The 22,651-nt window shown below is 38.7% G+C and overlaps 1 protein-coding gene across 2 annotated transcripts in view; it reads right to left on the bottom strand.

Annotated features, from left to right (window-relative positions):
* CAPZA2 (capping actin protein of muscle Z-line subunit alpha 2) overlaps positions 1-21,426 on the bottom strand; it is a 56,601-nt gene extending 35,175 nt beyond the window's left edge. The window contains exon 1 of one of the 2 annotated variants that reach the window (XM_033428242.2): positions 21,212-21,426. In XM_033428242.2, the coding sequence (XP_033284133.1) occupies positions 21,212-21,250 (39 nt within the window). In that variant the 5' untranslated portion in view covers positions 21,251-21,426. The remainder of the gene's footprint in view (positions 1-21,211) is intronic. The other variant, XM_004269856.3, reaches the window with a different exon arrangement.
* Positions 21,427-22,651: the final 1,225 nt, after the last annotated feature.

A 22,651-nucleotide genomic window follows, 5' to 3' on the forward strand; every position in this document is an offset into this window, starting at 1 on the left:
ACACTCAACATCGCTAATTATTAGAGAAATGCAAATCAAAATTACAATGAGTTACCACCTCACCTCAGTCAGAATGGCCATCGTTAGAAAAATCTACAAATAATACAGGCTGGAGAGGGTGTGGAGAAAAGGGAACCCTCCTACACTGTCGGTGGGACTGTAAATTGATGCAGCCACTATGGAAAACAGGATGGAAGTTCCCCAAAAAAACTAAAAATAAAGTTGCCATATGATCCAGCAATCCCACTCCTGGGCATATATCTGGACAAAACTATAATTTGAAAAGATACATGCACCCCAGTGTTAACAGTAGCACTATTTACAACAGCCAAGACATGGAAAAAACCTAAATGTCCATCAACAGATGAATGGATAAAGAAGATGTGGTGCGTGTGTGTACATATATACATATACACACACACGTGCGTGCGCACATACACACGGAATACTACCCAACCATAAAAAAGAATGAAATAATGCCATTTGCAGCAACATGGATGGACCTAGAGATTATCATAATACGTGAAGTCAGAAAGAGAAAGACAAATACCATATGATATCACTTATATCTAAGTGAAATTAAAGTGAAACCATAAATCTTAAAGTAGAATCTAAAATATGACACACAAATGAACTTATCTACGAAACAGAAACAGATTCACAGACATAGAGAACAGACTTGTTTTGTGGTTGCCAAGGGGGAGGCGGAGAGGGGAAGGGATGGATTGGGAGTTTGGGATTAGCAGATACAAACTATTATATACAGAATAGATAAACAACAAGGTCTTACTGTATAGCACGGGGAACTATATTCAGTATCCTGTAATAAACCATAATGAAAAAGAAAATAATAAAATAAAAAGTAAAAAACAAAAAAAGCTATAGTCATCAAGACAGAGGGATAGATAATGAATGGAACAGAACTGAGTCAAAAAATATACCCTGCATACATATCGCCAAATGATTTTTGACAAAGGTGCAAAGGCAATGCAATGTTTAAAGAATATCTTTTCAACAAATGATATCCAAACAATTAGATATCCATGAGCAAAAAATAAACTGCAATCTAAACCTTACCCCTTACCAAACAAATTACCTCAAAATGGATTATAGCTCTAAATGTAAAATATAAAACAACAAAAAATTAAAAGGAAACAGAAGAAAACCTTCATGACCTGGGGTTAGGCCAAAAGTTATTAGACATGATACTAAAACCATGACCCATTAAAAAAACTGATAAACTGGACTTCATTGAAATTAAAAACTTATGCTCCATCACAGACATTGTTAAAAGAATGAAAAGACAGCTACAAACTGGAGAAAATATCAGCAAATCACATATCCAATAAAGAATTTGTATCTAGAACATATACTATCAAAACTCAACAGTAAGAAAACAGTGAACAAAAGACTTGAACACACTTCACCAAAAAGGATATGCAGAAGACAGATACATGCACAAAAGGATGTGTAATATCATTAATCATTTAGGAAATCAATATTAAAATCATAAAATACCGCTATATACCTAATAGAACGGCTAAAATAAAGAAGATTGATAATACCAATGTGAAACAACTGAAGCTCTAATACATTTCTGTGGCAATGAAAAATGGTACAATTGGTACCGAAAACAGTTTAGCAATTTCTTATAAACACACACCATATGACACAACAATCCCACTTCCAGGTATCTACCCTATGTTCCCACAAAAATTGATTGAAAATTGTTCAAAACTAGAAACAATCCACAACCTAAATGTCCACCTATGGGTGAATGGATAAACAATAATGTGTCTATGCAATGGAATACTACTCAGCAATGAAAAGGGACAAACTATGAATACATGCAACAACTTGGATGAATCTCAAAAGCCTTATGCTGAATGAAAGAAACCATTCTCAGATGGTTACATGGCAATGATATAAGATACCATTTACATGACATTCTCCAATAAACAATATTTTATAGCAATGGAGAACAGATCAATGGTTGCCAGGGGCAGGGAGGAGGAGTGGGGATGGGTGTGAACGCAATGGGAGAAATGAGGGAAAGGAAGAAAATTGGAGAGTTTTGGGGGGTGATGGAATTACTCCATATCTCGATTTTGGTAATGGTTACATGCATCTATACATCTGTTGAAAGTCATAAAAAAAAAAGAGAAGGGGGTATTTTACGATATGTTAATTAAAAATATATATTTCATGTGTTTTCAAAATTATTTTCTTCTGGGCTTCCTGGTGGCGCAGTAGTTAAGAATCCGCCTGCCAAGGCAGGGGACACGGGTTCAATCCCTGGTCCAGGAAGATCCCACATGCTGTGGAGCAACTAAGCCTGTGCACCACAACTACTGAGCCTGCACTCTAGAGCCTGCAAGCCACAACTACTGAGCCTGAGTGCCACAACTACTGAAGCCCACGTACCTAGAGCCCATGTTCCGCAACGAGAAGCCACCGCAACAAGAAGCCCACACACCGCAACTAAGAGCAGCCCCCACTCGTCGCAACTAGAGAAACCTGCGCGCAGCAACAAAGACCCAATACAGCCAAAAAAAAAATACATTTATAAAAAAAATTATTTTCTTCTAAACTGTTTAAAAGTATTATTAAAATCAAAAATGAAAATATAAAAAATAAATGATTTTAAAAAGGCAAGGGTGGAGTTGGGAATGGAAGACAGTCATACTAAATATACATTGGCATCTATTATGTTTCCATAAAATGTCTTAATTTCCTTTGTTCCCTTATTCCTCCCTCTCTTCTACTGGGGTAAATGTTAGAAAGCATTTAAAACAAAGTCTTAATCACTACCACAGGCAACAAATAAAAATTGTGGTAACCTGTTGATGAATTTATCAAATATTTCTTTTGGAAACTTTTAGAATTTTGAGGAAATTGTTTTTAACACTTCTAATGACTTATACCCTACCAATAAAACTGAAAAAATTAAAGTACTGATAGCAAGCAGTATATATATGTATATATATATATATATACACACACACATACATATATATATATACAGTATAGCATATTTAGTGATATGATTAACTGTTGAGCTTTAAATTTTTTAGTTGTTTCAAAAAAAGGTACATATCATTTAGACTTTTAGTCAGTTCTATTTTGGGTTTTCACCTAGAAAGCAAAAATGCTCTATAGTTTTATCTTACAGACTTGTTTGCCCTTACTATTGCACAAAATGCATACAGTAACCAAAAAGAGTTAAGACTGCTCACAATATCCAAAATGAATGGTGGGTCAAAAGAAGTGCCACTGAGGGTTGAGAAGTCATGGGAGCTGTCTGGCTGAGAACCCAAAACACAACTTGGACTTTACCAGCTATGCCTGAAGTATCTTAATCTGGTCTTTGTGAATTTCACAAGCTAAGAAGAATCTGTTTTTTGGATTTCTCAGGTGCTGAAGAAAAGAAAGTGTCCACCACAGCAAAGGCTTAATTGTCTTCCTGCGAAACTGTTCAATCATCTGGGTATTTTCTAAACACTGCTACAGACTGAACACTCCCCTACATCCATCCTTCCTAGCAGACATTTTTTTAATTTTAAAAATTATTTATTCCAGCCACTTCCAAATCCAAGAAAGAAAAAAGGTTACACAAGTTAACACATATGGAGCTATACTCAATTTACCCCTGGGAATACTATCATTTTTCTGGATGAGCCCAGTGAATTATTAGATACATCCCTAAGGCCCACAGCAAAATCTCCTGCATTAACCACCATCTTCCTCCACGTGATATTATTCGAAGTCAAGTCCTTCTAAATTGGAGCAGGATTCAGGAAAGAGTTATTACTTTTTTTTTTTTTTCCCCGGTACGCAGGCCTCTCACTGTTGTGGCCTCTCCCGTTGCGGAGCACAGGCTCCGGACGCGCAGGCTCAGCGGCCATGGCTCACGGGCCCAGCCGCTCCGCGGCATGTGGGATCTTCCCGGACCGGGGCACTGCGCCACCAGGGAAGCCCAAGAGTTATTACTTTTATTTTATTTCTAAACTGTAATTCTAGATTGCGAGAGGGAGGATACCTTGGTTTTGTTGGGAAGGTTTGGCTAGATGGGAGATTAACTCTTACCTATGTCAGTGACTGGCAGTTTACAGGCATACTTCATAACAATCACATCAAGAAGAACAGTTTTAAAAAGTTAACCTGAGACTTCCCTGGTGGCACAGTGGCTAAGAATCCGCCTGCCAATGCAGGGGACAAAGGTTCAAGCCCTGGTCCGGGAAGATCCCACATGCCACAACTAAGCCCGTGCGCCACAACTACTGAGCCCACGCTCTAGAGCCTGTGAGCCACAACTACTGAGCCCACGTGACACAACTACTGAAGCCCACGTGCCTAGAGCCCGTGCTCTGCGACAAGAGAAGCCACTGCAATGAGAAGCCTGCCTGCCGCAACGAAGAGTAGCCCCCGTTCACCGCAACTAGTGAAAGCCCGTGCACAGCGATGAAGACCCAACATAACCAAAAATAAATAAATAAATTTATTTTTTTAAAAAAGTTAACCTACTAATATAGAGCTAGAAGCTAAAAGAGCTATATTTTTTCTTTGCTTTCTCTAGGATCCAAACATTACTTGGTATAAAACATACAAAAAGATAAACATAACATAAAAAGTATGTTCCACTCTGTTGTGCTTCTTGGAAAAAAGCAGATACTCTAAAGTTACTTATGCAGAAGACAAAGCAGTATATTCAAAACAATATCCAAAATGTTAGTATACACTATCTCTGAGAAAAAGTAATTTCTGCCCGTCAACTTTCTGAGATAACACAAAAATACTACTAAACTTTTTGTTTTGTACTTTTTCTTATGGGCTACAATTCAAGCAACAAATTAAATAATGATAGCAACCCACAGAATAAAATAAGAATCCATGAGTCCATATTGACATAAAGAAATGAATGAACAAACGGGGGGAAGCTCTTCATTACAGTAGAATTTCAATTAATGCAGAAGGAATGATTGAATTAGAAAATCACCTGGGGTGACCAACAATGGTAATTGTTGCAGGCAAAAATCATCAAGAGATGCTAAAATTAATGGGTAAAAGTCTAAGAGCATATTTACACAATGTGAATGAATCTTTCTACATGATACTTAATTAAGAAGGGATAAACAGTAACTTTATATTGAGGAAAACTGCCACACCACCTTTAACAAATGACCTAAGTTATCATAATAGTAAAAACTGTGCCTCCTAGTAGGATGTACTGAGGATACAACATCACTTGTTATGCTCCTGCCAAAACTTCATAGGCTGATCTAATCATGAGGAAACATCAAATAAACTGAAATTGAGGTACAGTCTACAAAATAACCATTTTGCACTCTTCCAAAGTGGTAAGGTCATGAAGGACAAACAATGCTGAGAAACTGTTCCAGATTAAAGACCAAGGAGACACTACAACAAAATTCAATGCAATCCTGGATTAGATCCTGGATCTAATTGGAGCAACTGGTGAAATTTGAATAGGGTCTGTAGATGAGACAATAATGTTGTATCAATGTGAAATTTCTTGATTTTGATAATTGTACTGTGGTTATATAAGAGACAGCCCTAAACACAGTGAAGTATTTAGAGAGTGGGGAAAAATATTCCTTCTCTACTCTTAAATTGTGGGGATTTTCTCTTACATTTTTCCTAAAGTTTCTTAAAGTTTTGCTCTTTGAATTTAGGCCATTAATCTACATGGGACTGATTTCTGTATATGATGTGGGACGGAGATCCATTTTTTATTACATCGTCATAAGGATCAACAAGCCATCCTAATGCTATTTGTTAAAATGGACTTCTTTGTCCCACTGAACCAAATAAATAAACAAATAAAAGAAAGAAAAAAAGGAAAGTAACTATTTTCAGTACTATTTTTAAAGTGTGAATTACTTTTTTTCAGTCTGGGACATGAAAAACACATCATAATTTTTAATAAATTCCAAAGATAATTCTGAAAAGTGTCTAATGAATTTAGTATTCAGCATTCAGGTAGTAACTGCAAAAATGTAACCTCCTCAAAGAACTTCTGAATATTCAATAATATCAGTAGGCAGCCCTATACTCTAAACTTGGTAGGTAGTTTTTGTTGAATCAATGTTGAATCAATCTATAAGCAAGAATAAACTCTCATTTATTTAGGATGGTCAGGGAATATAGTATTTTAATGAAATGAGCATTCTAAGAGTTATCACTAATGGAATTCTGTATGTAGACAGTTAATTTTTAAATAATGTACATTCAAAACCATAAAAACTTATGCTAATATAAGGAAGCAGTAGAGTGTATGATCTCTGGAGTCAGATTGAATGAGCTGGATTTTCATTTCTACTATTCATTAGCTACGTAAACTTGGGTGAATATATTAGTATGAGCAGTAACAGTAGTAGAGAATAAATATATCTGCATTAGTATAGTTCAGTATTCCTAAAATTAGCTCTGGAATACAGGCATTTTCACATTATATGTGAAATGCTTCTTTGTGCCCTACAGTGGTACAGCTGTGGCTCACGCCCATGCATTTCTGTGTTTTCTGCAGTGCATTCACTTCCCACATGCCAACATCCTTTCTCCTCCCTTGGAAATCATCCCTTCCCTCTGCACTCTGCTTACCTCAAAAACCAGTGGTAGCAAAACAGGAGAAAAAGCCAGTTCCTAGTTCTGTGGTGGCAATGTGCAGTTAAGATCTGGGTTTTCATCTAAGCTAAGACAAACCATCTGTACCCAGGTTTTGATTTAACTTCTGTAAATCTCCATTTCTCATAGGTAAATTAAGGGAGATGAAATATATCATCATTTCTTAACCTTTTAAAACCCCTGTGGTCTGTTAGATAAAATAAAATATCATCTACAGTTACTTTCCTAGATGGCTGTTATTACCTTTAATTCATGAAAAGAGAAAACAGAAATCCAGATTTGGGATTTGAATGAATTCTTGAGATGAAGTCCAAGGCTTTTCAGAGCCGCCTCCCAATATAGCATCTTCCTATGATGGTTCAGAAGAAACAACCAAAATATCTGGGTAATCTCATTTACTGCCACTGCTTCTATTATCACCACATAACAATAGCTCTCAAATCTATATACCTATCACAACCTCTCTCAAGATCAAGATCCATTTTTCTAAATGTAACTCATTTATTAGAAATCTCCATTAAATGCCTGTCTCACCCAAACCGACTCCCTCTGTTCTTCATAAAATTATCGGCACCACCTACATTCAATTCCACATTTCTCCCTTTCTCCCACAGTCAGCCACATTATCGAGTGTCTGTCTGTCTTGCTCAAATCCAATCTCCTTTTCTTTGATTCTATTTCATTCGGACCCATTCCCTTTCTGGATTGTTACAATAACTGCCCTGCCTCTAATCTCATCTTTCTCCGAAAGTCATTTTCCTCTCTGCCACCAGATTGATATTTTTCAATGAAAGTTCCGATCATTTTCTTTCCTGCTTAAAATCATCTAATGGTGGCCCACTGCCAACACGGTAAGTCCAAAGTCCTTAGCATGACATATAAGGCCTTTCTGTATTCAAAGGCTGTAAAATGTACTGTTAACAGCATAAACCCTAAATAAGACTGTATGTACTCAGACTACAGCTCCACTGACTTCTACCTATAGGACCAAAAGCAAATTAAATTCAGTTTCCTCACCTGCAGTAAATGAGGTAATACATTTAGAAAAGTACTTGGCACAGAGTAAGCACTCAATTAACAGCTATTACCTTTTTACTCTTTCTGCTACTTGATAGCTCCTACAACCAACCCACTCTTTTTCTCATCCCACCTATACAATACTAGAGCCTCACCACTCCATTCAGTCTTTCAGACAAGAACTCTTCTTTCATGCCTCCAAATCACTGCATGTATGTTTTGGCCACCTTTCATCTACTGTGACTAAATTGTACACAGCAGCAGAATATCTTAAACTTTGCAAATTGTCAAAGAAAAGGTCACACAGAAAGGAAAACTCAAAGGTCAAATGATGCTATTAAAAACTTCTTGATGTATTATTCAATACAGCAATCATTAGCATACACTTCTGATAAAGATTAGTACTACTACTGAGAACCGTAGTATAAGGCCTAAAATTAAAGCCCAGTATTACGTGTGCCTTGACATCTGGGGAAAAACAGAAGGACCTTGAATGGCCTAACTGCAAGTTCCCATCCTCAATCTCCTCCTGCAGATAAGGTCCCTAGCCAGACAACCCTCTTTATTACAGGGAACAGGCACAGTTCCTACTCATCCCTGAGTATGGGGCTTCAGTTCCCTGCCAGCCTGTGGAACTATTCAAACTAGCCAATCACATCCTCCCGCTGGAACCCTCACTCTACCTTCTTGATACTACAAAGCTTGCCTCCCTTGGCCTCTGCTTGTTCACTCTGTTCCCTCCACTGTGTCCCTATCTCCTGGGCTGAGTATTTGTATTACTAGACTGCTATTCACCGCATCTTTCCAATGTCAGGTGCTGTGTGTTCAGCCATCTCCATAACCCTACAGCAGGAACCCCTCCCTCACCAACAGAGTGCAGAGGAGGCAAATAAACCGGATCTCACTTATCTGTGAAGCTCAAATTTAAGATATAATTGGGGACCAAGAAGCAAGGAACTCAGTTATTTTAAATATATTTTAAGCAAGCAAATAAGCTGATATATAGTCCCAACATTAGAAGGGCATAAGAGAGATTCTTCGTATATCTTCCCTATTTTTATTTCAGACATAAATTCACAAGTGTGCTTATCTAGTTTCCGATCCTCCATGTATTTGAAGGGAGGAGGGTAAAATTTGACAGTTATATTTACAACATTAAAAAAAGGGAAGGAGCTGAGTCAATCTGACAAAGGCTGCAGAAAACAACGTTCTTTTATAGGAAAAAAAAATTACAAATCAAATCTCTTGAAAAAAGGGCTCTAAAATTCCTAGGAAATGAATTTTTATTTAAGAATAACTACAAGCTTACATCAATAAACTTCTCAGATGAAAATAAAGATCAAGATTTTCAATTATTGGATGATGCAGATTAAACATTTCAAAACCTCCAGACTTACTGCAAGTCTACTAAGTGAGTAACTGGGAAAAATCTTGTGTATGTGGCCAGTGGAGTGGAAGATGAATTTCAGGCTCTTCCACAATTTTAGGCAACCTTCCTCCACTCTTCTCTATTCCTTGGCCTACAGAGAACTCCTTGCTAGTTCAGAAATAAGAAGATAAAGTTGATTTATTAAGTAGTTAGAAAGGGTCTTTGATGGAGCAAACTAGAAGGCCTGAAAGTGAAACGGACCTCCTCTAAAATGACCACTGCCACCGTGGCAGTTTGTGACTGCTCAGACTTCTTTGGATCAGAATCCTCACAAACATCTGAAGAAAATGGGCAGAATTCAGTTGTAAATCATTCAATCGTTCAGACAAGGGAAAACGTAAGGACAGTCACCTTTCAATATCAGACAAAGTTGATTCCACTATTCTTAGAGAGAATTTACCAAATCCTTTCCCTAAGAAAGGAAGGAATGCTATCTTCTCCACTGAGTAAAAATACAGTTCACTCGGGCTTCCCTGGTGGCGCAGTGGTTGAGAGTCCGCCTGCCGATGCAGGGGACACGGTTCGTGCCGCGGTCCGGGAAGATCCCACATGCCGCGGAGCGGCTGGGCCCGTGAGCCATGGCCGCTGAGCCTGCGTGTCCAGAGCCTGTGCTCCGCGGCGAGAGAGGCCACATTGGTGAGAGGCCCGCGTACCGCAAAAAAAAAAAAAAAAAAAAAACAGTTCATCTTTGATAATCTTACAAGAAATTGTCTCCTGCTTTCCACCACACGTTACTTTCTTTTTGTGAATGTCAGCAGATAGTCACCTAGGATCAGAAGTGTCTCAAATTGCAGTGAAAAAAGTACTATGTTAACGCTGGGAAGCTGCCTGCACAAATTGTTCCTCATGTGCTGCAGGCAATAGAGAGGAGCTGGTGCCCCTCATATTGTGTAGCGCATCTTACAGCCTGAGCCAACAGAGAGAAATCAGTTTCTCTACACAATTTTCAATTTGATTGAGACCAGGTGATGAGCAAAGCAAGTAATACTGATGAATTATGTGGCATTTGCACATGATGTTGGACCAATATGTATAGAAGCCAAACTACCACAGTGATGGAAAGAGATTAGTCACGATACCCAGAAAAAGGACTACCTGTGGCTAAAACCTGTGGAGTAACGATGCCTTACTTTTCTAAAGAAGTTCCCAAGTCCTTGGTTCTTTTTTTTTTTTTTTGCGGTACGCGGGCCTCTCCCGTTGTGGAGCACAGGCTCCGGATGCGCAGGCCCAGCGGCCATGGCTCACGGGCCCAGCCGCTCCACCGCATGTGGGATCTTCCTGGACCGGGGCACGAACCCGTGTCCCCTGCATCAGCAGGCAGACTCTCAACCACTGCACCACCAGGGAAGCCCTCCTTGGTTCTTTAAGTGCTGCAACAGATGTAAATGGAAGATAAGCATATTTGATATAAGAAACTGTGATCAAAATCCTTGGTAACATTATGGCATAGACTGATGATCCAGACAAATATCAACAGAATACTGAATTGCTGCTTTTGGTCCTGGGTGATCCCTCAGGAAAAATAGGTTCCTCAGAAAGAACAGATCCCTCAGAAAGAATAGAACACATCAAGTGTTTTTATCACCCTGTGCTACCTGGACTATAATTTTAGGACTACACTCTTAAAATTTACAATCTTATCTTATACCTACACTGCTGAGTAAGACTGAAGAACTTCTCAGGGGAGGAGAACAAAGGGAAGGTGGGCTGAATGCAAATAAACTCCATATGTAGCTTTCTGCCTTGCAGTCCTTCATTCTGTCAGTCTTTGCATTACTGTATAGAAAGCATCTTTCTCAAGTAAAGCCAAGCTTCATGGTGAAATGCCAAAGATAGAAGTGACTAGATTCCCTTGGCCTTCATTGCCTCTTTAAGATATGTCTGTTACTGGAAAATGTGAGCATCCGGCAGTGCTACTTCAACTTTATGATTACCAGCTAGAACAGGAAAGTACAACAAGGTGGGGGAATTTACCACAGGTTGTCAATCAATTGGCACAATTTATAGAAGCTGTTGACAAAATTAATGTTACTTCAACTACCTGTGTCTATGAATTCTCCAGATTTTTCTGATGCTTTTGCTGGGCACTGTAAATTGGCAAAATTTTTACCAACACTAAGGTAAAATCCAGGAGATTTTGACTGTCTGTAGAAAACATTAATTCTTTAGCAAAAAATGGAGTCTTCACCAAAGCAGATATAAATATATTAAGCTGACAAAAATTTTAAAAAGCTTTGAGCAACTGAAAAAAAAGGGGATAAAAGTATAAAAAGCAGACAGTGCCTGTGCACAAAAGCTCATGCACACCACAAAAAATAGCTATCTGGAACCATTAAATCTAGAGGCGAACAGCCCTGCACTCTACATTAGCCCCAAAGTATACTGCACTGGGAATACTCATACTAAAAATTATTTGTTGTTTATCTTAAATTCAATTTAACCAGGCATCCTATATTTTATCTGAGAACACTGCCTACAACCCCTCTAATTTCCATACATTGGACATTTTCCCACATAGTTATCTCCTCCATGATCAAGGCAGGAGACACTAGCACAGAGATTTCCCAAATCTGGATGCCTGGTTGATTTGCTGGGAAAGCTTTTGAAAAAATACAGATTCCCATGTTCCATTCCAGACCTACGGAATCAATCTCCAGAGGACTGACACCTAGAAATCTATATTTTTGAAAATCTCCCCACCTGATTCTGATAGGCTGCCAGATATTGTACCCACTGCCCTGTAAGGGACTGTATATGCAAAATTTGAGGCATTTGGTCCTCTGAAGAAAAGAATCACAGGTCTCACCTGACTCTCAAGGAATGTGATTCCCAAAAAGGGTCACCGTCTTAGAGACCAGCAGTAAAGTTAAAAAGAGCTATTATGAATTTTTCTACTTCAACTACAAGAATTATTTGACATTGTTTCCCATAACTCTCTAAAAATTCCCTATGCCTTTTTGAGAGTTAAAAGTAAAATAAAAATAGAAAAAATACTTTTTAAAACTCGATCATTATTTAAATAGTTTATGATCAAGTGATCATTAATTGCATGTCTGTGTTATAGACTAATTTATTTTAATCTGAGTATATGTAAAAGACGTAATTTGTTTTGATGTTTTCCTTAAGAATTTTTTTCCTTTATAATTATCATTTTGAATAGTAATTAAAAACAGGGCCCATATCACTTAATCTACAACTAGGTCATCCACTGAATTCAACAACTATTTCTTTAAATATGTTTTTACCATTTATTTAAAATATTAAGAAATCTATGAATCCAAAGTAGGCATTATTAACTGAGAAAGTTATACAAACTATTATCTATATTTTCAATTTTTTTCTGTCCTCTGAATCATTCACCTCAGCCCACAAACACTCCTAAAGTTTTTCTATCTAAAAAAAAAAAGTATCCCTAAAATGAAACAGTAGGAAAAAATGAAGTAGTATCTACTCTTTCTCTTTGGTTTCATTACTGAATTTTTTTAAAGAATGATTTATACTTTAATAGGGGAAGGCGATTAAGATGTACAAACTTCCAGCTGTAAAATAAATGAGTCACAGGGATATAATGTGTAGCATAGGGAATATAGTCAATAATATTGTAACAACTTTGTGTGGTGACAAATGGTAACTAGACTTATCGTGGTGACCATTTTGTAACGTATAAAAAATATCAAATCACTTCATGGTACACCCAAAAAGTACACCCAAAACTGATATAATACTGTAAATTATACTTCAATTTTAAAAAGCTTGAAAAATTAATTAAAAGACTAATATAGGGGGAAAAAGTAATTTATACTTACTGTCTCCTCTTCTTATCCTTTAGACAACATTTATTGAGCACCTAATACAGTGAAACTCAATCCTGGTGGCACATTCAAACCATCTGGGAAGCTTTTTTTGAAAAAAGTACAGACGCTCCAGGCCTCACCCATGAGTCAAGCCTGTGCATCCATGTTTGTTTATAAACTCTCCAGTTGACTCTTACGTGCAACCAGAGTTGAAGTCACTGATAATAATATATGCCACACACTCTACTGCATTTACAAAGATGAATAAGACACAGGGCCTGTCCCTGAAAAACGCAGGAAATAAGAACATCAGGAAACCTATTAAAATGGGTAAATGTTATAACAAAGGTATGTACAAACTGCTAAGGGAACAGAGATAGGCAAGAATACAAAAGAAGGTGAGGGAGGTCTTTGAGTATGGTTACTGAACTACAACGTACACAAGACTGAAAGGCCATTAAACTGCTCTCTTAAAGGCCAGCAACGATCTCTAGTCTACCACTTAAAATAGTTGGCCTCATCTACACCAGTCTTACCATACGCAAGATACAGATAATAACAAGGTTGCTCTGACAACTGAGAAATTAATTAATACAGTAGATATTGGCATATAGGAGATATAATTTGTTTCTCATCCATTTCTCTTAAAGCCAAAGGCTCTTCTCAATTCTATATTCCTTTTTAATCTCTCTGCAATACTTCACTGCTCCTTCTGGAAATTCTCTTCAAGTTCTGTGAGATGAGCACCTACTCTGTGCTAGGTATACACTTCTACTTCAAAGATCACTCCTCACCTTCTAGTTTCTCTCCTTCTCTTATGCCTTAAATGAAAGTATCCAAAAGTATATGCTCTCTGCCCTCTCCTCCCCTATGTCTGAACTTGTTCTCCTAAAAGCTATTCCAATCTCGTGGCTTTAACCCACAGAGAGGATTTCCAAATCTATATAATCTCTGGGCCTGATCTCTTTCCAAGCTCCATTTCTACATCTCCCTATCTGCTATCTGCTACGCATGTTCACATAGACATTCTGCTAGCATCTCAAACTTAGTAGAACCCAAACAAAATTCACCATTATTCCCCCGAGCTGTGCATCTTCTCTCCTGTGTGTTCTTTAGCTGTTAGTGGTGGTTCCACTTCCCAGTCAACCAGATTTTAATGTTCAGTTACCGCTGATTCTTCCCTTTCTCTACATTCACTCACCATGTCTTGTTGATTCCAACTCTGAAATGTTAGCAATCATTTTTTTCCTCCGTGTCTTGTAAAACTACTTTAAATCTGGTCCTAACACTTAACTCAGTTTCCCAACTGGTCTCACTAGCTCCAGTCTGTCTAGACCCGTGGTTCTCAACCAGGGGCGATTTTGTACTACAGGAGACATTTGTGACTGTCATGACTGCGGTGCTACTGGCATCATGTGGGCCAAGGATGCCCAAACATCCTAAAATGCACAGGACACCCCTACAACAAAGAGTTATCTGGCCCAAATGTCAATAGTGCTGAGGCTGAGAAAATCTGTGCTGTTTAACAGCACAATTCATCTTTGCATCTCTTACTTGCAAAGTACTTGAGATATAACTCATATTTCCTGCTCATTCCCACTTTTCTGTTTTTTCTTCCTGTGCTGTGCTCTCTGACATGAGCTTGTACCTCAACTGATACCTACCATCCTCCTAGGCAGAAGTAACTTTTCCATCTTCTGAATGTCTATGGACTTATTGCTTTTTGACCCTGTATAATATATATGTTACATATGTCTGATTCATCCTTGAATCTGTAGTCTTGCACTGTGTCTACCAACCAGGTAATCAAATCACCAACCTTCAGTGAGTCTAAAACTTAATCTATAGAATCATTACTGCTATTCACAAATACTGCATTTCTCTTCTTCTTCCCTGCCCCCTCTGAAATGAGGTTTATAGATATAACTTGCTTAAGCTAATTGAAATCTGAGCAGAAGTGCAGTGAGTCTCTTAGTGTGTGTGTGGGTAGGGGGGAGCTTTAAAACCCAGTATGGTATTCATTGCATTTCTTTCCCACTGGTGTGGGGACAGTGATAAAAAGCCTAAGACTTTTTTTGGGGGGCGGGGGGAGGAGAGGTAAATTTCACATGCTACATTTTGTAAATTTAAGGTGTACAGCCTGTTACTTTCATACATTTATATAATGTAGTATGATCACGACTAAAGCAATATTTATCACATCACTGTAGTACAATGGTACTGTCTGTATTCATTATACTGTACATCAGATCGCTATGGTTTATTTACTACTCATTACAAGTCTGTACCCTTAAACACCATTAATCTTATCCCTCCCACCCTCCATTCTCTGGTAACCACCATTTTATTGTTTTTTTAAACAGGTTTGACTTTTTTAGATTCCACATATAAGTGATATTGTACAGTACTTGTCTTTCTCTAACTTATCTCACTTAGCACAAGGTGCTCAAGGTCCACGTTGTTGCAAATGGTAGGATATCCTCCTTTCTCATGGCTCAATAATATTCCATCGTGCATATGTATCATATCAAAAAGCCTACGTTTAGACTGAAATCCTTCAAGAGCCTACAACTATGTGACTTTGCGGAGCAGGGCCCTTCTGCTGCTGACCCACACTAGACACACACAGAACGAGTGAGGAGATGCCACGAAAAGCCCCCACCACCAACGCCCTCACGTTGAGATTTTAGTTTGTTTGTTATTGCATTATATCCTTGCTTACCCTGATTCACAATCAATGAAAGATGCATAATTTCACGGGTCACTAAAAAAAGGAAAAATGCTACCTGTATCACAAGCCATGATTGTACAATGCAGCCTGATTTCAGAGATCTTAAAATATGGAAAATGATGAGTAGTGAAATCAATGAAATATGGTATATTTGGTAAATGAATAAATGTAGGGGTAGTTTTCAAAAATTAATTCTATTCATTTTCAGTAGAAACATTATGAACTAAAATGTGCAAGAGAAGTTCTCAGCCATAGGGTTCACAGTAGAGCATGTAAATAAATGTCTTAAGAGAAAGAATATGAAGACTGTAGTTCTACCCTTCAGAATAAAATTAATGAAATTCTCCTTTTTTGACAACTATAAGTGGTTCCATGGAACCCCTATTTTCTTTGATATGCATCAATCTCTTGCAATAAATTACTGCTTCAGGCAATTAAGCTTTTAGGTCAGAACCACAGGTCAAGTTTTCCCATCATGCTTTTCAACCTTAAAAACTACTTTGTACTAAGCGTTTTTATTGGGTTGGCCAAAAAGTTCGTTCGGATTTTTCTGTAATATATACCATGTTCTTCTATGTATATAACCACCTTTATTTTAAGTAGAAATGACTCTCCAATGCACTGAGAATGTACTACAAATTTGCTTTAGTGTGCAAAGTCTAAAAAACTCCACTAATGCTGCAGCAGCTATCAAGTTTCTGCTTGCTGTAGGAATTTTTACATTTTATTGGTGCAATGACAGAATTCATTCACCTACAGAATGAAATTAGGAATGAATAATTTCTACATTAATCGCTTACTGGTTGAGTTTACTTTTTAGTTAATAAGAACACTACTGATTTTACATTAATCATGATGGAATATAATGGCAGCTTACATTGCTTTTATCAATACATACAAACAAAACTTCTGAAGCCACATTATGATTGTGTGTGGGGGAGAAGTATACAAACTGCTTATAATTTAGCATGTGTAAGTGATTTGAACCATAGCCAGTATCACCACCTGCACCTCAAGGAGCACCAGGAATTTCATTTAACTACCTAAATCTTTAAAATCTATAACACTACTTAGAAGTGAAAAATGTAGGCATACTAGATTTTCCCTCCAAAACTTACCTTTATATGCTACTTCTTTTCATAAAACTGTTATTTTTTTCTTAATTTTGTAAATTCATTACTCCTTTGTTCATTCACTCACTGAACCACTGTACTCATCACATACATTGCACTGACAGATGCTAAAGATGACATTTCTGCACTAACGAATTCAACAGAATACAGGAAAAAAGACAGGTAAACAGATAACTACTATGCAAAACCGTATTCAACATTAATGATGATGTGTTTCAGCGTTCAGGAGAGAGAGAAAACAGTTGTTCAGGAGAGAGAGAAAACTAGCCATGTGATCTGAGCTAAATCTTGAAGGAAGAGTAATTTTTCATCTTTCAAAAAAGGGGATAGATCGGGGAGCAGTACCAATGCTCAAAGCAGGTAAGTCATGAACAGAGAAAAATAACTAAAATTTATTGTGTTTACTACATGCCAGGCAACATGTGCACTTATAAAAGTTTAATGGGGAATATAATTTGTTATATCCCCACATTTTAGAGGAAACTGAAGCTGCTGAGAGATTAAATAATTTACTCCATGTGCTAGGCATGGACTAGCATGCAGGTCTCTTTGAATTCACAGCATGATTAAATAACAGTATATATTGGAAATGTCAGAACTATTTAGGTTAGAATGGAATACAAGGACATGAACACCATTTTCAAGAGTTGGGTTTCCTTGTAAAGGCAATGGAGGATGCAGCAACTAAAAGTTTGGGAGTAGAAAAATGATAGGAAGATGGAGGGATTTGTCTAGAAAGTTTATAATAAAAGTCCAGCAGTGGCAAATAAAACAGATATGAGTCATTCTTCTAACCTTACTTTTCCTCCCTTAGCTTTGTTTCTTCCTCAACTGTGTAGTCACAGAACAGGTACAATCAATTTGCATTCTGTTCATACAGTACAAGTTTGTTACTAAACAACAGTAGTTCATAACATAAATTGTTAATCGTCTGGTCAATTGAGAGGTTATAAATCAAATATTAATATAAATGAACTTTTCAAGCAAGAAATAATTTCTGTAAGACATATTCTGATGGAAGTGACAAGGTTTGGAAACTAAGTGTAAGGTACAGAGAGCACAAGGAGGAAAAAAGTTAAAGCTGAAGTTAAAAACCTGGATAACTTGAATAATGGGAACAGAGTCATAAAGAGAAATATGAGCAGAAAGAGATGGGTATCTGCCCTGCTTTGTGTAGGGACAGAGAGGAGGGGAGTTTATGAATTTACTTTCAGGCAGGTTCCATCTGAGCATATCTCCTTAACTGTCTTCTGTGGAAGAGGACCAGCAGATAAAAATGTGTGACCAGTGCTAAGGGGAGAAGCAGGGCTGAGCTAGGTACTTGAGACATCTGCAAAGATACAAAAGCTGAAGCTATGTGAGCGGATCACTACTCACTGGGGGAAGGTAGAAGAGGTTGGTGGGGGGCGGGGGCGGTGGTAAGGTGTCTTCCAAAGCTTCAAGTGACTTCCAGGATTTCTCACTTAGAGAGCAGTTTGGGAATAGTTCTTATCTGAGCCTTATACCACAATTTCATATAATTTCAATCACAAAAAATGCTTTACTGTACAGTGCAGCTGACCCAGGAGGGGAAAACATGAACTGTTCTAACCTAGAGTTTCTGTAACTATGTAAAAAGGTCTGTAGGACACACCACGACAAATGAATAACTAAACAACTTCATTGTGCTTCTTCAGATAATTTTATTTCCTACTAACCCAGTGGCCAAAAGTGAAAAGGTTATTACATTTCATACCGGTATCCTCAAAAAGCAACTGTATATAACTGAAAAAAGCAAAGATATTATTCTAGATTAATTTCTAAAATGCTTCCTACCACAGGACATATATGAAACTACACCAACAGCATAAAACTTTTAAATGTGTCAAACAATAATAAACTTTGTTCTAAAACGATCAAACACAAATTAAATTTAAAACCCAACACTATTTAGTGTTTGGCATTTACAATTTCTATTAAAAACAAAGAGAACTATTGTTTCTCCCTTTTCCAAACTAAGCTGTCAAATTTAACACAAAGAGATAAATCCAGAAAAGGATTCTATCATCAATTGTTAAGAAGTGTAATGTCACAAGAGCATCAACTTTGGATTCAGACAAACTCAGGCTTAAATACCGCCTTTGCACTTCCTACTTAGGTGTCCTTCCGTGAATTACTTAAAGCTTTTAAAAATTTATTTTACTTAGTTGTGCAATGGTAATAATCAAACCTAGCTCAAATTTACAACAAATTAACAAATGTATTGTCTAACTGAACCAGGCATATACAAAGTATGGTACTACTAAGTCTTAACAGCTTCCCTTCCTTACTTCCACATTCAGTAATGGAAATTCCAAGAGCTTTAAATTAAGTATTAAAAACTTATTTTTAAAAATTACAAACAAGGTGGCAGAAAAAGTAAAATGATTTAAATATTAGTTTAAAAAATAACACCTTTAAATCCTATTTCTGATTCTATATGCAAGGTCCTCCTCCCAAGAGATTAAAAAGAACATTTAAATCAAGTGACAAGACTGTTAGAATTTCACTTTACCAGTTACTTCAATTTAACCTCACAGTTTGGTTAATATTTTTCTTAAATTACTAAAAGATGTGATCAGAAATTTACATGCAAAATATCCACAGAATAGTCTTACAAAACTCGAAATAAAAACAAACCCACAAAATTCCTTCAAATTGGAGTGTTCATTCATTTACTGTTAAAACATGGTGTTGGGTGAGCATATAGAATAAGACCCCTTCCCACCCAGCCCCACACCTTTATGGAGCTCAGTGCCCTGAGAGTGCCGGATGACAAGAAATCCTGTCATATCATTTTGAAAAAACTTTGCTATTTTAGGTCTTTACAACACATGGCAGGCCTATATTAACTCCCACACTGAGTACTCTCTCCTCAGCTAGATTTCTAGCCACTTGAGCTACTAATCACCACTTACCAACAGCAGAATAAAAAACATGACAATCCCTTTAAAAAAACTTTTTAGTACTACTTAATTTTAAATGTGTGTGAGCACCTGCATACATTTTCAGTTACCCATTTATGGTTATTTACCAATATTACACGTGTGAATACTGCACAGCAACTTTTGTGTATACAGGGATCTGCCTACCAGGACTGTGGATTATGGAGAATCTTGCTGCTCTCCCCATTTTGTCGTTTTATTATCACTTTCACCAAAGAGCAGAGAGGTAAAAAAGATTTCCGGAACTGAAGATAAGGCTGACTGCTGCACGTTCACATCGGGAAGAAGACAGAACATGACATTTCAGTACAAGAACACAGGATATAAGAACACTTGGAGCAGAGCGTTCCAACCGAAAATATCCGTAGGCTTACATGAGGATTTCTTAAACACCAGTTATTTTTTTGTGTTTCATACATGGCTGTACTGCTTTGGAACTTAAAAATGAGCCCTGTTAAATTAAGAGTGGAGTCTTCGAAAACTTTAACTATCTTATTCATTGTTATGTCAGTTACTTCTGAGTTTGAGAAACATCAAGGACCTGTGCAGGAAATACTTAAATTAGGAGGGTACCCCTGTGTCCCAAAACACACTCTGGAGAATGGGGCCTCACAGAGGCCAAGGGAAACCGCGAATAAGAGAGATCCAGTTCAATGATCAGATTTCTTACTTCAAATGCCTGAGAACTTAAGTCGTTCATCTGGTTCTAATGCTGTCAGAGCATCTAAGATACAGTAAAAGGAGTTCCACAATCTCCCCTCTTCGGAAGAAGTCCTAGCAGGACCACGGGGCGCTACCAAGTCGGCCCCCAGGGCGGCTACTACCAACAAGAGTAGCAAACAACCGTGGGGAGGGGGGTGTCTTTTTATGAGCAACTTCGTTGCCTACAGCTAAAACCGAAAAAGAAAAAAAAAAAAAGAGAGAGAGAGAGAGACTTCCACGGCTAAAGGAAAAAAAACGTAGGACCCAGGAAAGAAAGCAGTTTGCTTGTGGGAGGATAGACTAGAAGAGAGAAGTCAAGGTCTGCTTCCTAAGCAATTTTTCCCCCTTAGCCCTCACCCCGGCCACCCTCTCCGGCCAGGCCATCGGGCTGAGTACTGTCCTTGGGCCGCTCCCAGGCCGGGACCCAGACCCCTCTGCAGTCCCCGACCCTGGCGCAGGGCCCCCGTGGCCCATGCGCGGGGAGAGGGTCCCCAGCGGCCGCCGCCCTCCGCGCCCCCGGCCCCCGCCCGCCGCCGCCGCCGCCCAGCTCCCGCTACCTATTTTCGGAGCACACACCCTACAAGGAGCGGAGCGAGCAGGCCTGGCGGAGACCTGCCCCCGCGCGGGGCCTCGGGTGACTGACAGGGGCAGGCACTCGGGCGCAGCGAGGAGAGGGGAAGAAGGGCAACCGGGGGCACCGACCAATGCCCTTCCCCGGCGGCCAGACTCCGGGCTGATACGGCGGGGTTCTACTGGCTTCCCGGACCGATGGGCTCTGCCTCCCCCGCGGCCCTTACCTTCTCCTCATCAGACAACTGCTCCTCCAGATCCGCCATTTTCCTTCTGGCGACAAACCGCGGCGGCGGCGGCGGCAGCAGCGGCCACCTGACTTCCCCCTTTCGGTGCTGTCCTCCGCGCCGCGCGACCCCGACAAGGGAGGGGCCCACAGCCCCGGCCGCCGCGCACGCGCCCCGGGAGCTCCGCCTCCCTCCGCCCGCCTCACGGGGCCAGAGCACGACTGTGCGCGTGCGCGGGTGCCTCGGAGGCCCAGGAACCGGGAGGAGTTGCTTACTTCCGCCTGAGGCAGGCTTGTCAGTATCCTGAGTCTAGGATTCTTTCCCCACCAGTGACCGTATGGACCCAGTCTGCGATGAGTACATGCTGAGCCCTTGATTATACTCCCATCAAATCCTGAACTCCGCCAGCTAAAATGTGAGAAAGTGCACAAATAGCTTTTAAACATTCTGGTTTAAAAAAAAAGATTACGAGAAAAATATTCGGCCTTCATTAAAATATGCACATACAACCCAGTACGTAACTGGAAGCTGTTCTGGATATAGTCATTAAAGAAATAACTGCTGGTCCTTTATTGTGTGTGGGATACTGTGTTCGCTTCTGGAGATATACAATGTTAAGTAAAAGCCAGAGAAACCTCAGTTCTGAAGAAACTCATTGTTCCTTAAACGAACATATTAAGAAGTTGGGGAAGGCTCTGCACTATTGCAGGGGAATAAAGAGTTATGTTAAACATAGATCGTACCCTTCTGAATAGGGTTGCCAGATTAAATACAGAAAAACCCAGTAAAAGTTGAATTTCAGATAAACAATGAACATATATTTTAAGTATGTCCCATGAAGCATTTGAGATATACCAATTATTCATTGTTTTCAAATTTTATTGGATGTCTGCTAATTTTATTTGCTAAATCTAACCCTACTTCTGAATCTTCAAGTTTAGCAAGAGAGTGAAGATGTAGTTAAAGCTGTATATATGAATTGGCTAGGAATCTTGTTAAGTGCAGTTGCTGATTCAGCAGGTCTGGGATGTGGCTGAAGAATCTGCATTTCTAACAAGCTCCCAGGTGGTGCCAGTGCTACCGATCTGGAGACCACAGGTTGAGTAGCAAGACCTTAGAGCTCAGATAGGAGTTAAGATTTTAATCATTTTGTTGTACACCTAAAACTAATACAATGTTACATGTCAATTATATCTCAATTAAAAGTATACTAAATACAGACTGGGAGAAAATATTTGCAAATGATGTGACCAACAAGAGATTAATTTCCAAAATATACAAACAGCACATACAACTCAATAACAAAAAAACAAACCAATCAAAAAATGTGCAGAAGACCTAAATAGACATTTCTCCAAAAAAGACATACGGATGGCCAATAGGCACATGAAAAGATGCTCAACATCGCTAACTATTAGAGAAATGCAAATCAAAACTACA

Source organism: Orcinus orca, chromosome 9 (genome assembly GCF_937001465.1).
Source record: "Orcinus orca chromosome 9, mOrcOrc1.1, whole genome shotgun sequence".
Taxonomy (NCBI): domain Eukaryota; kingdom Metazoa; phylum Chordata; class Mammalia; order Artiodactyla; family Delphinidae; genus Orcinus; species Orcinus orca.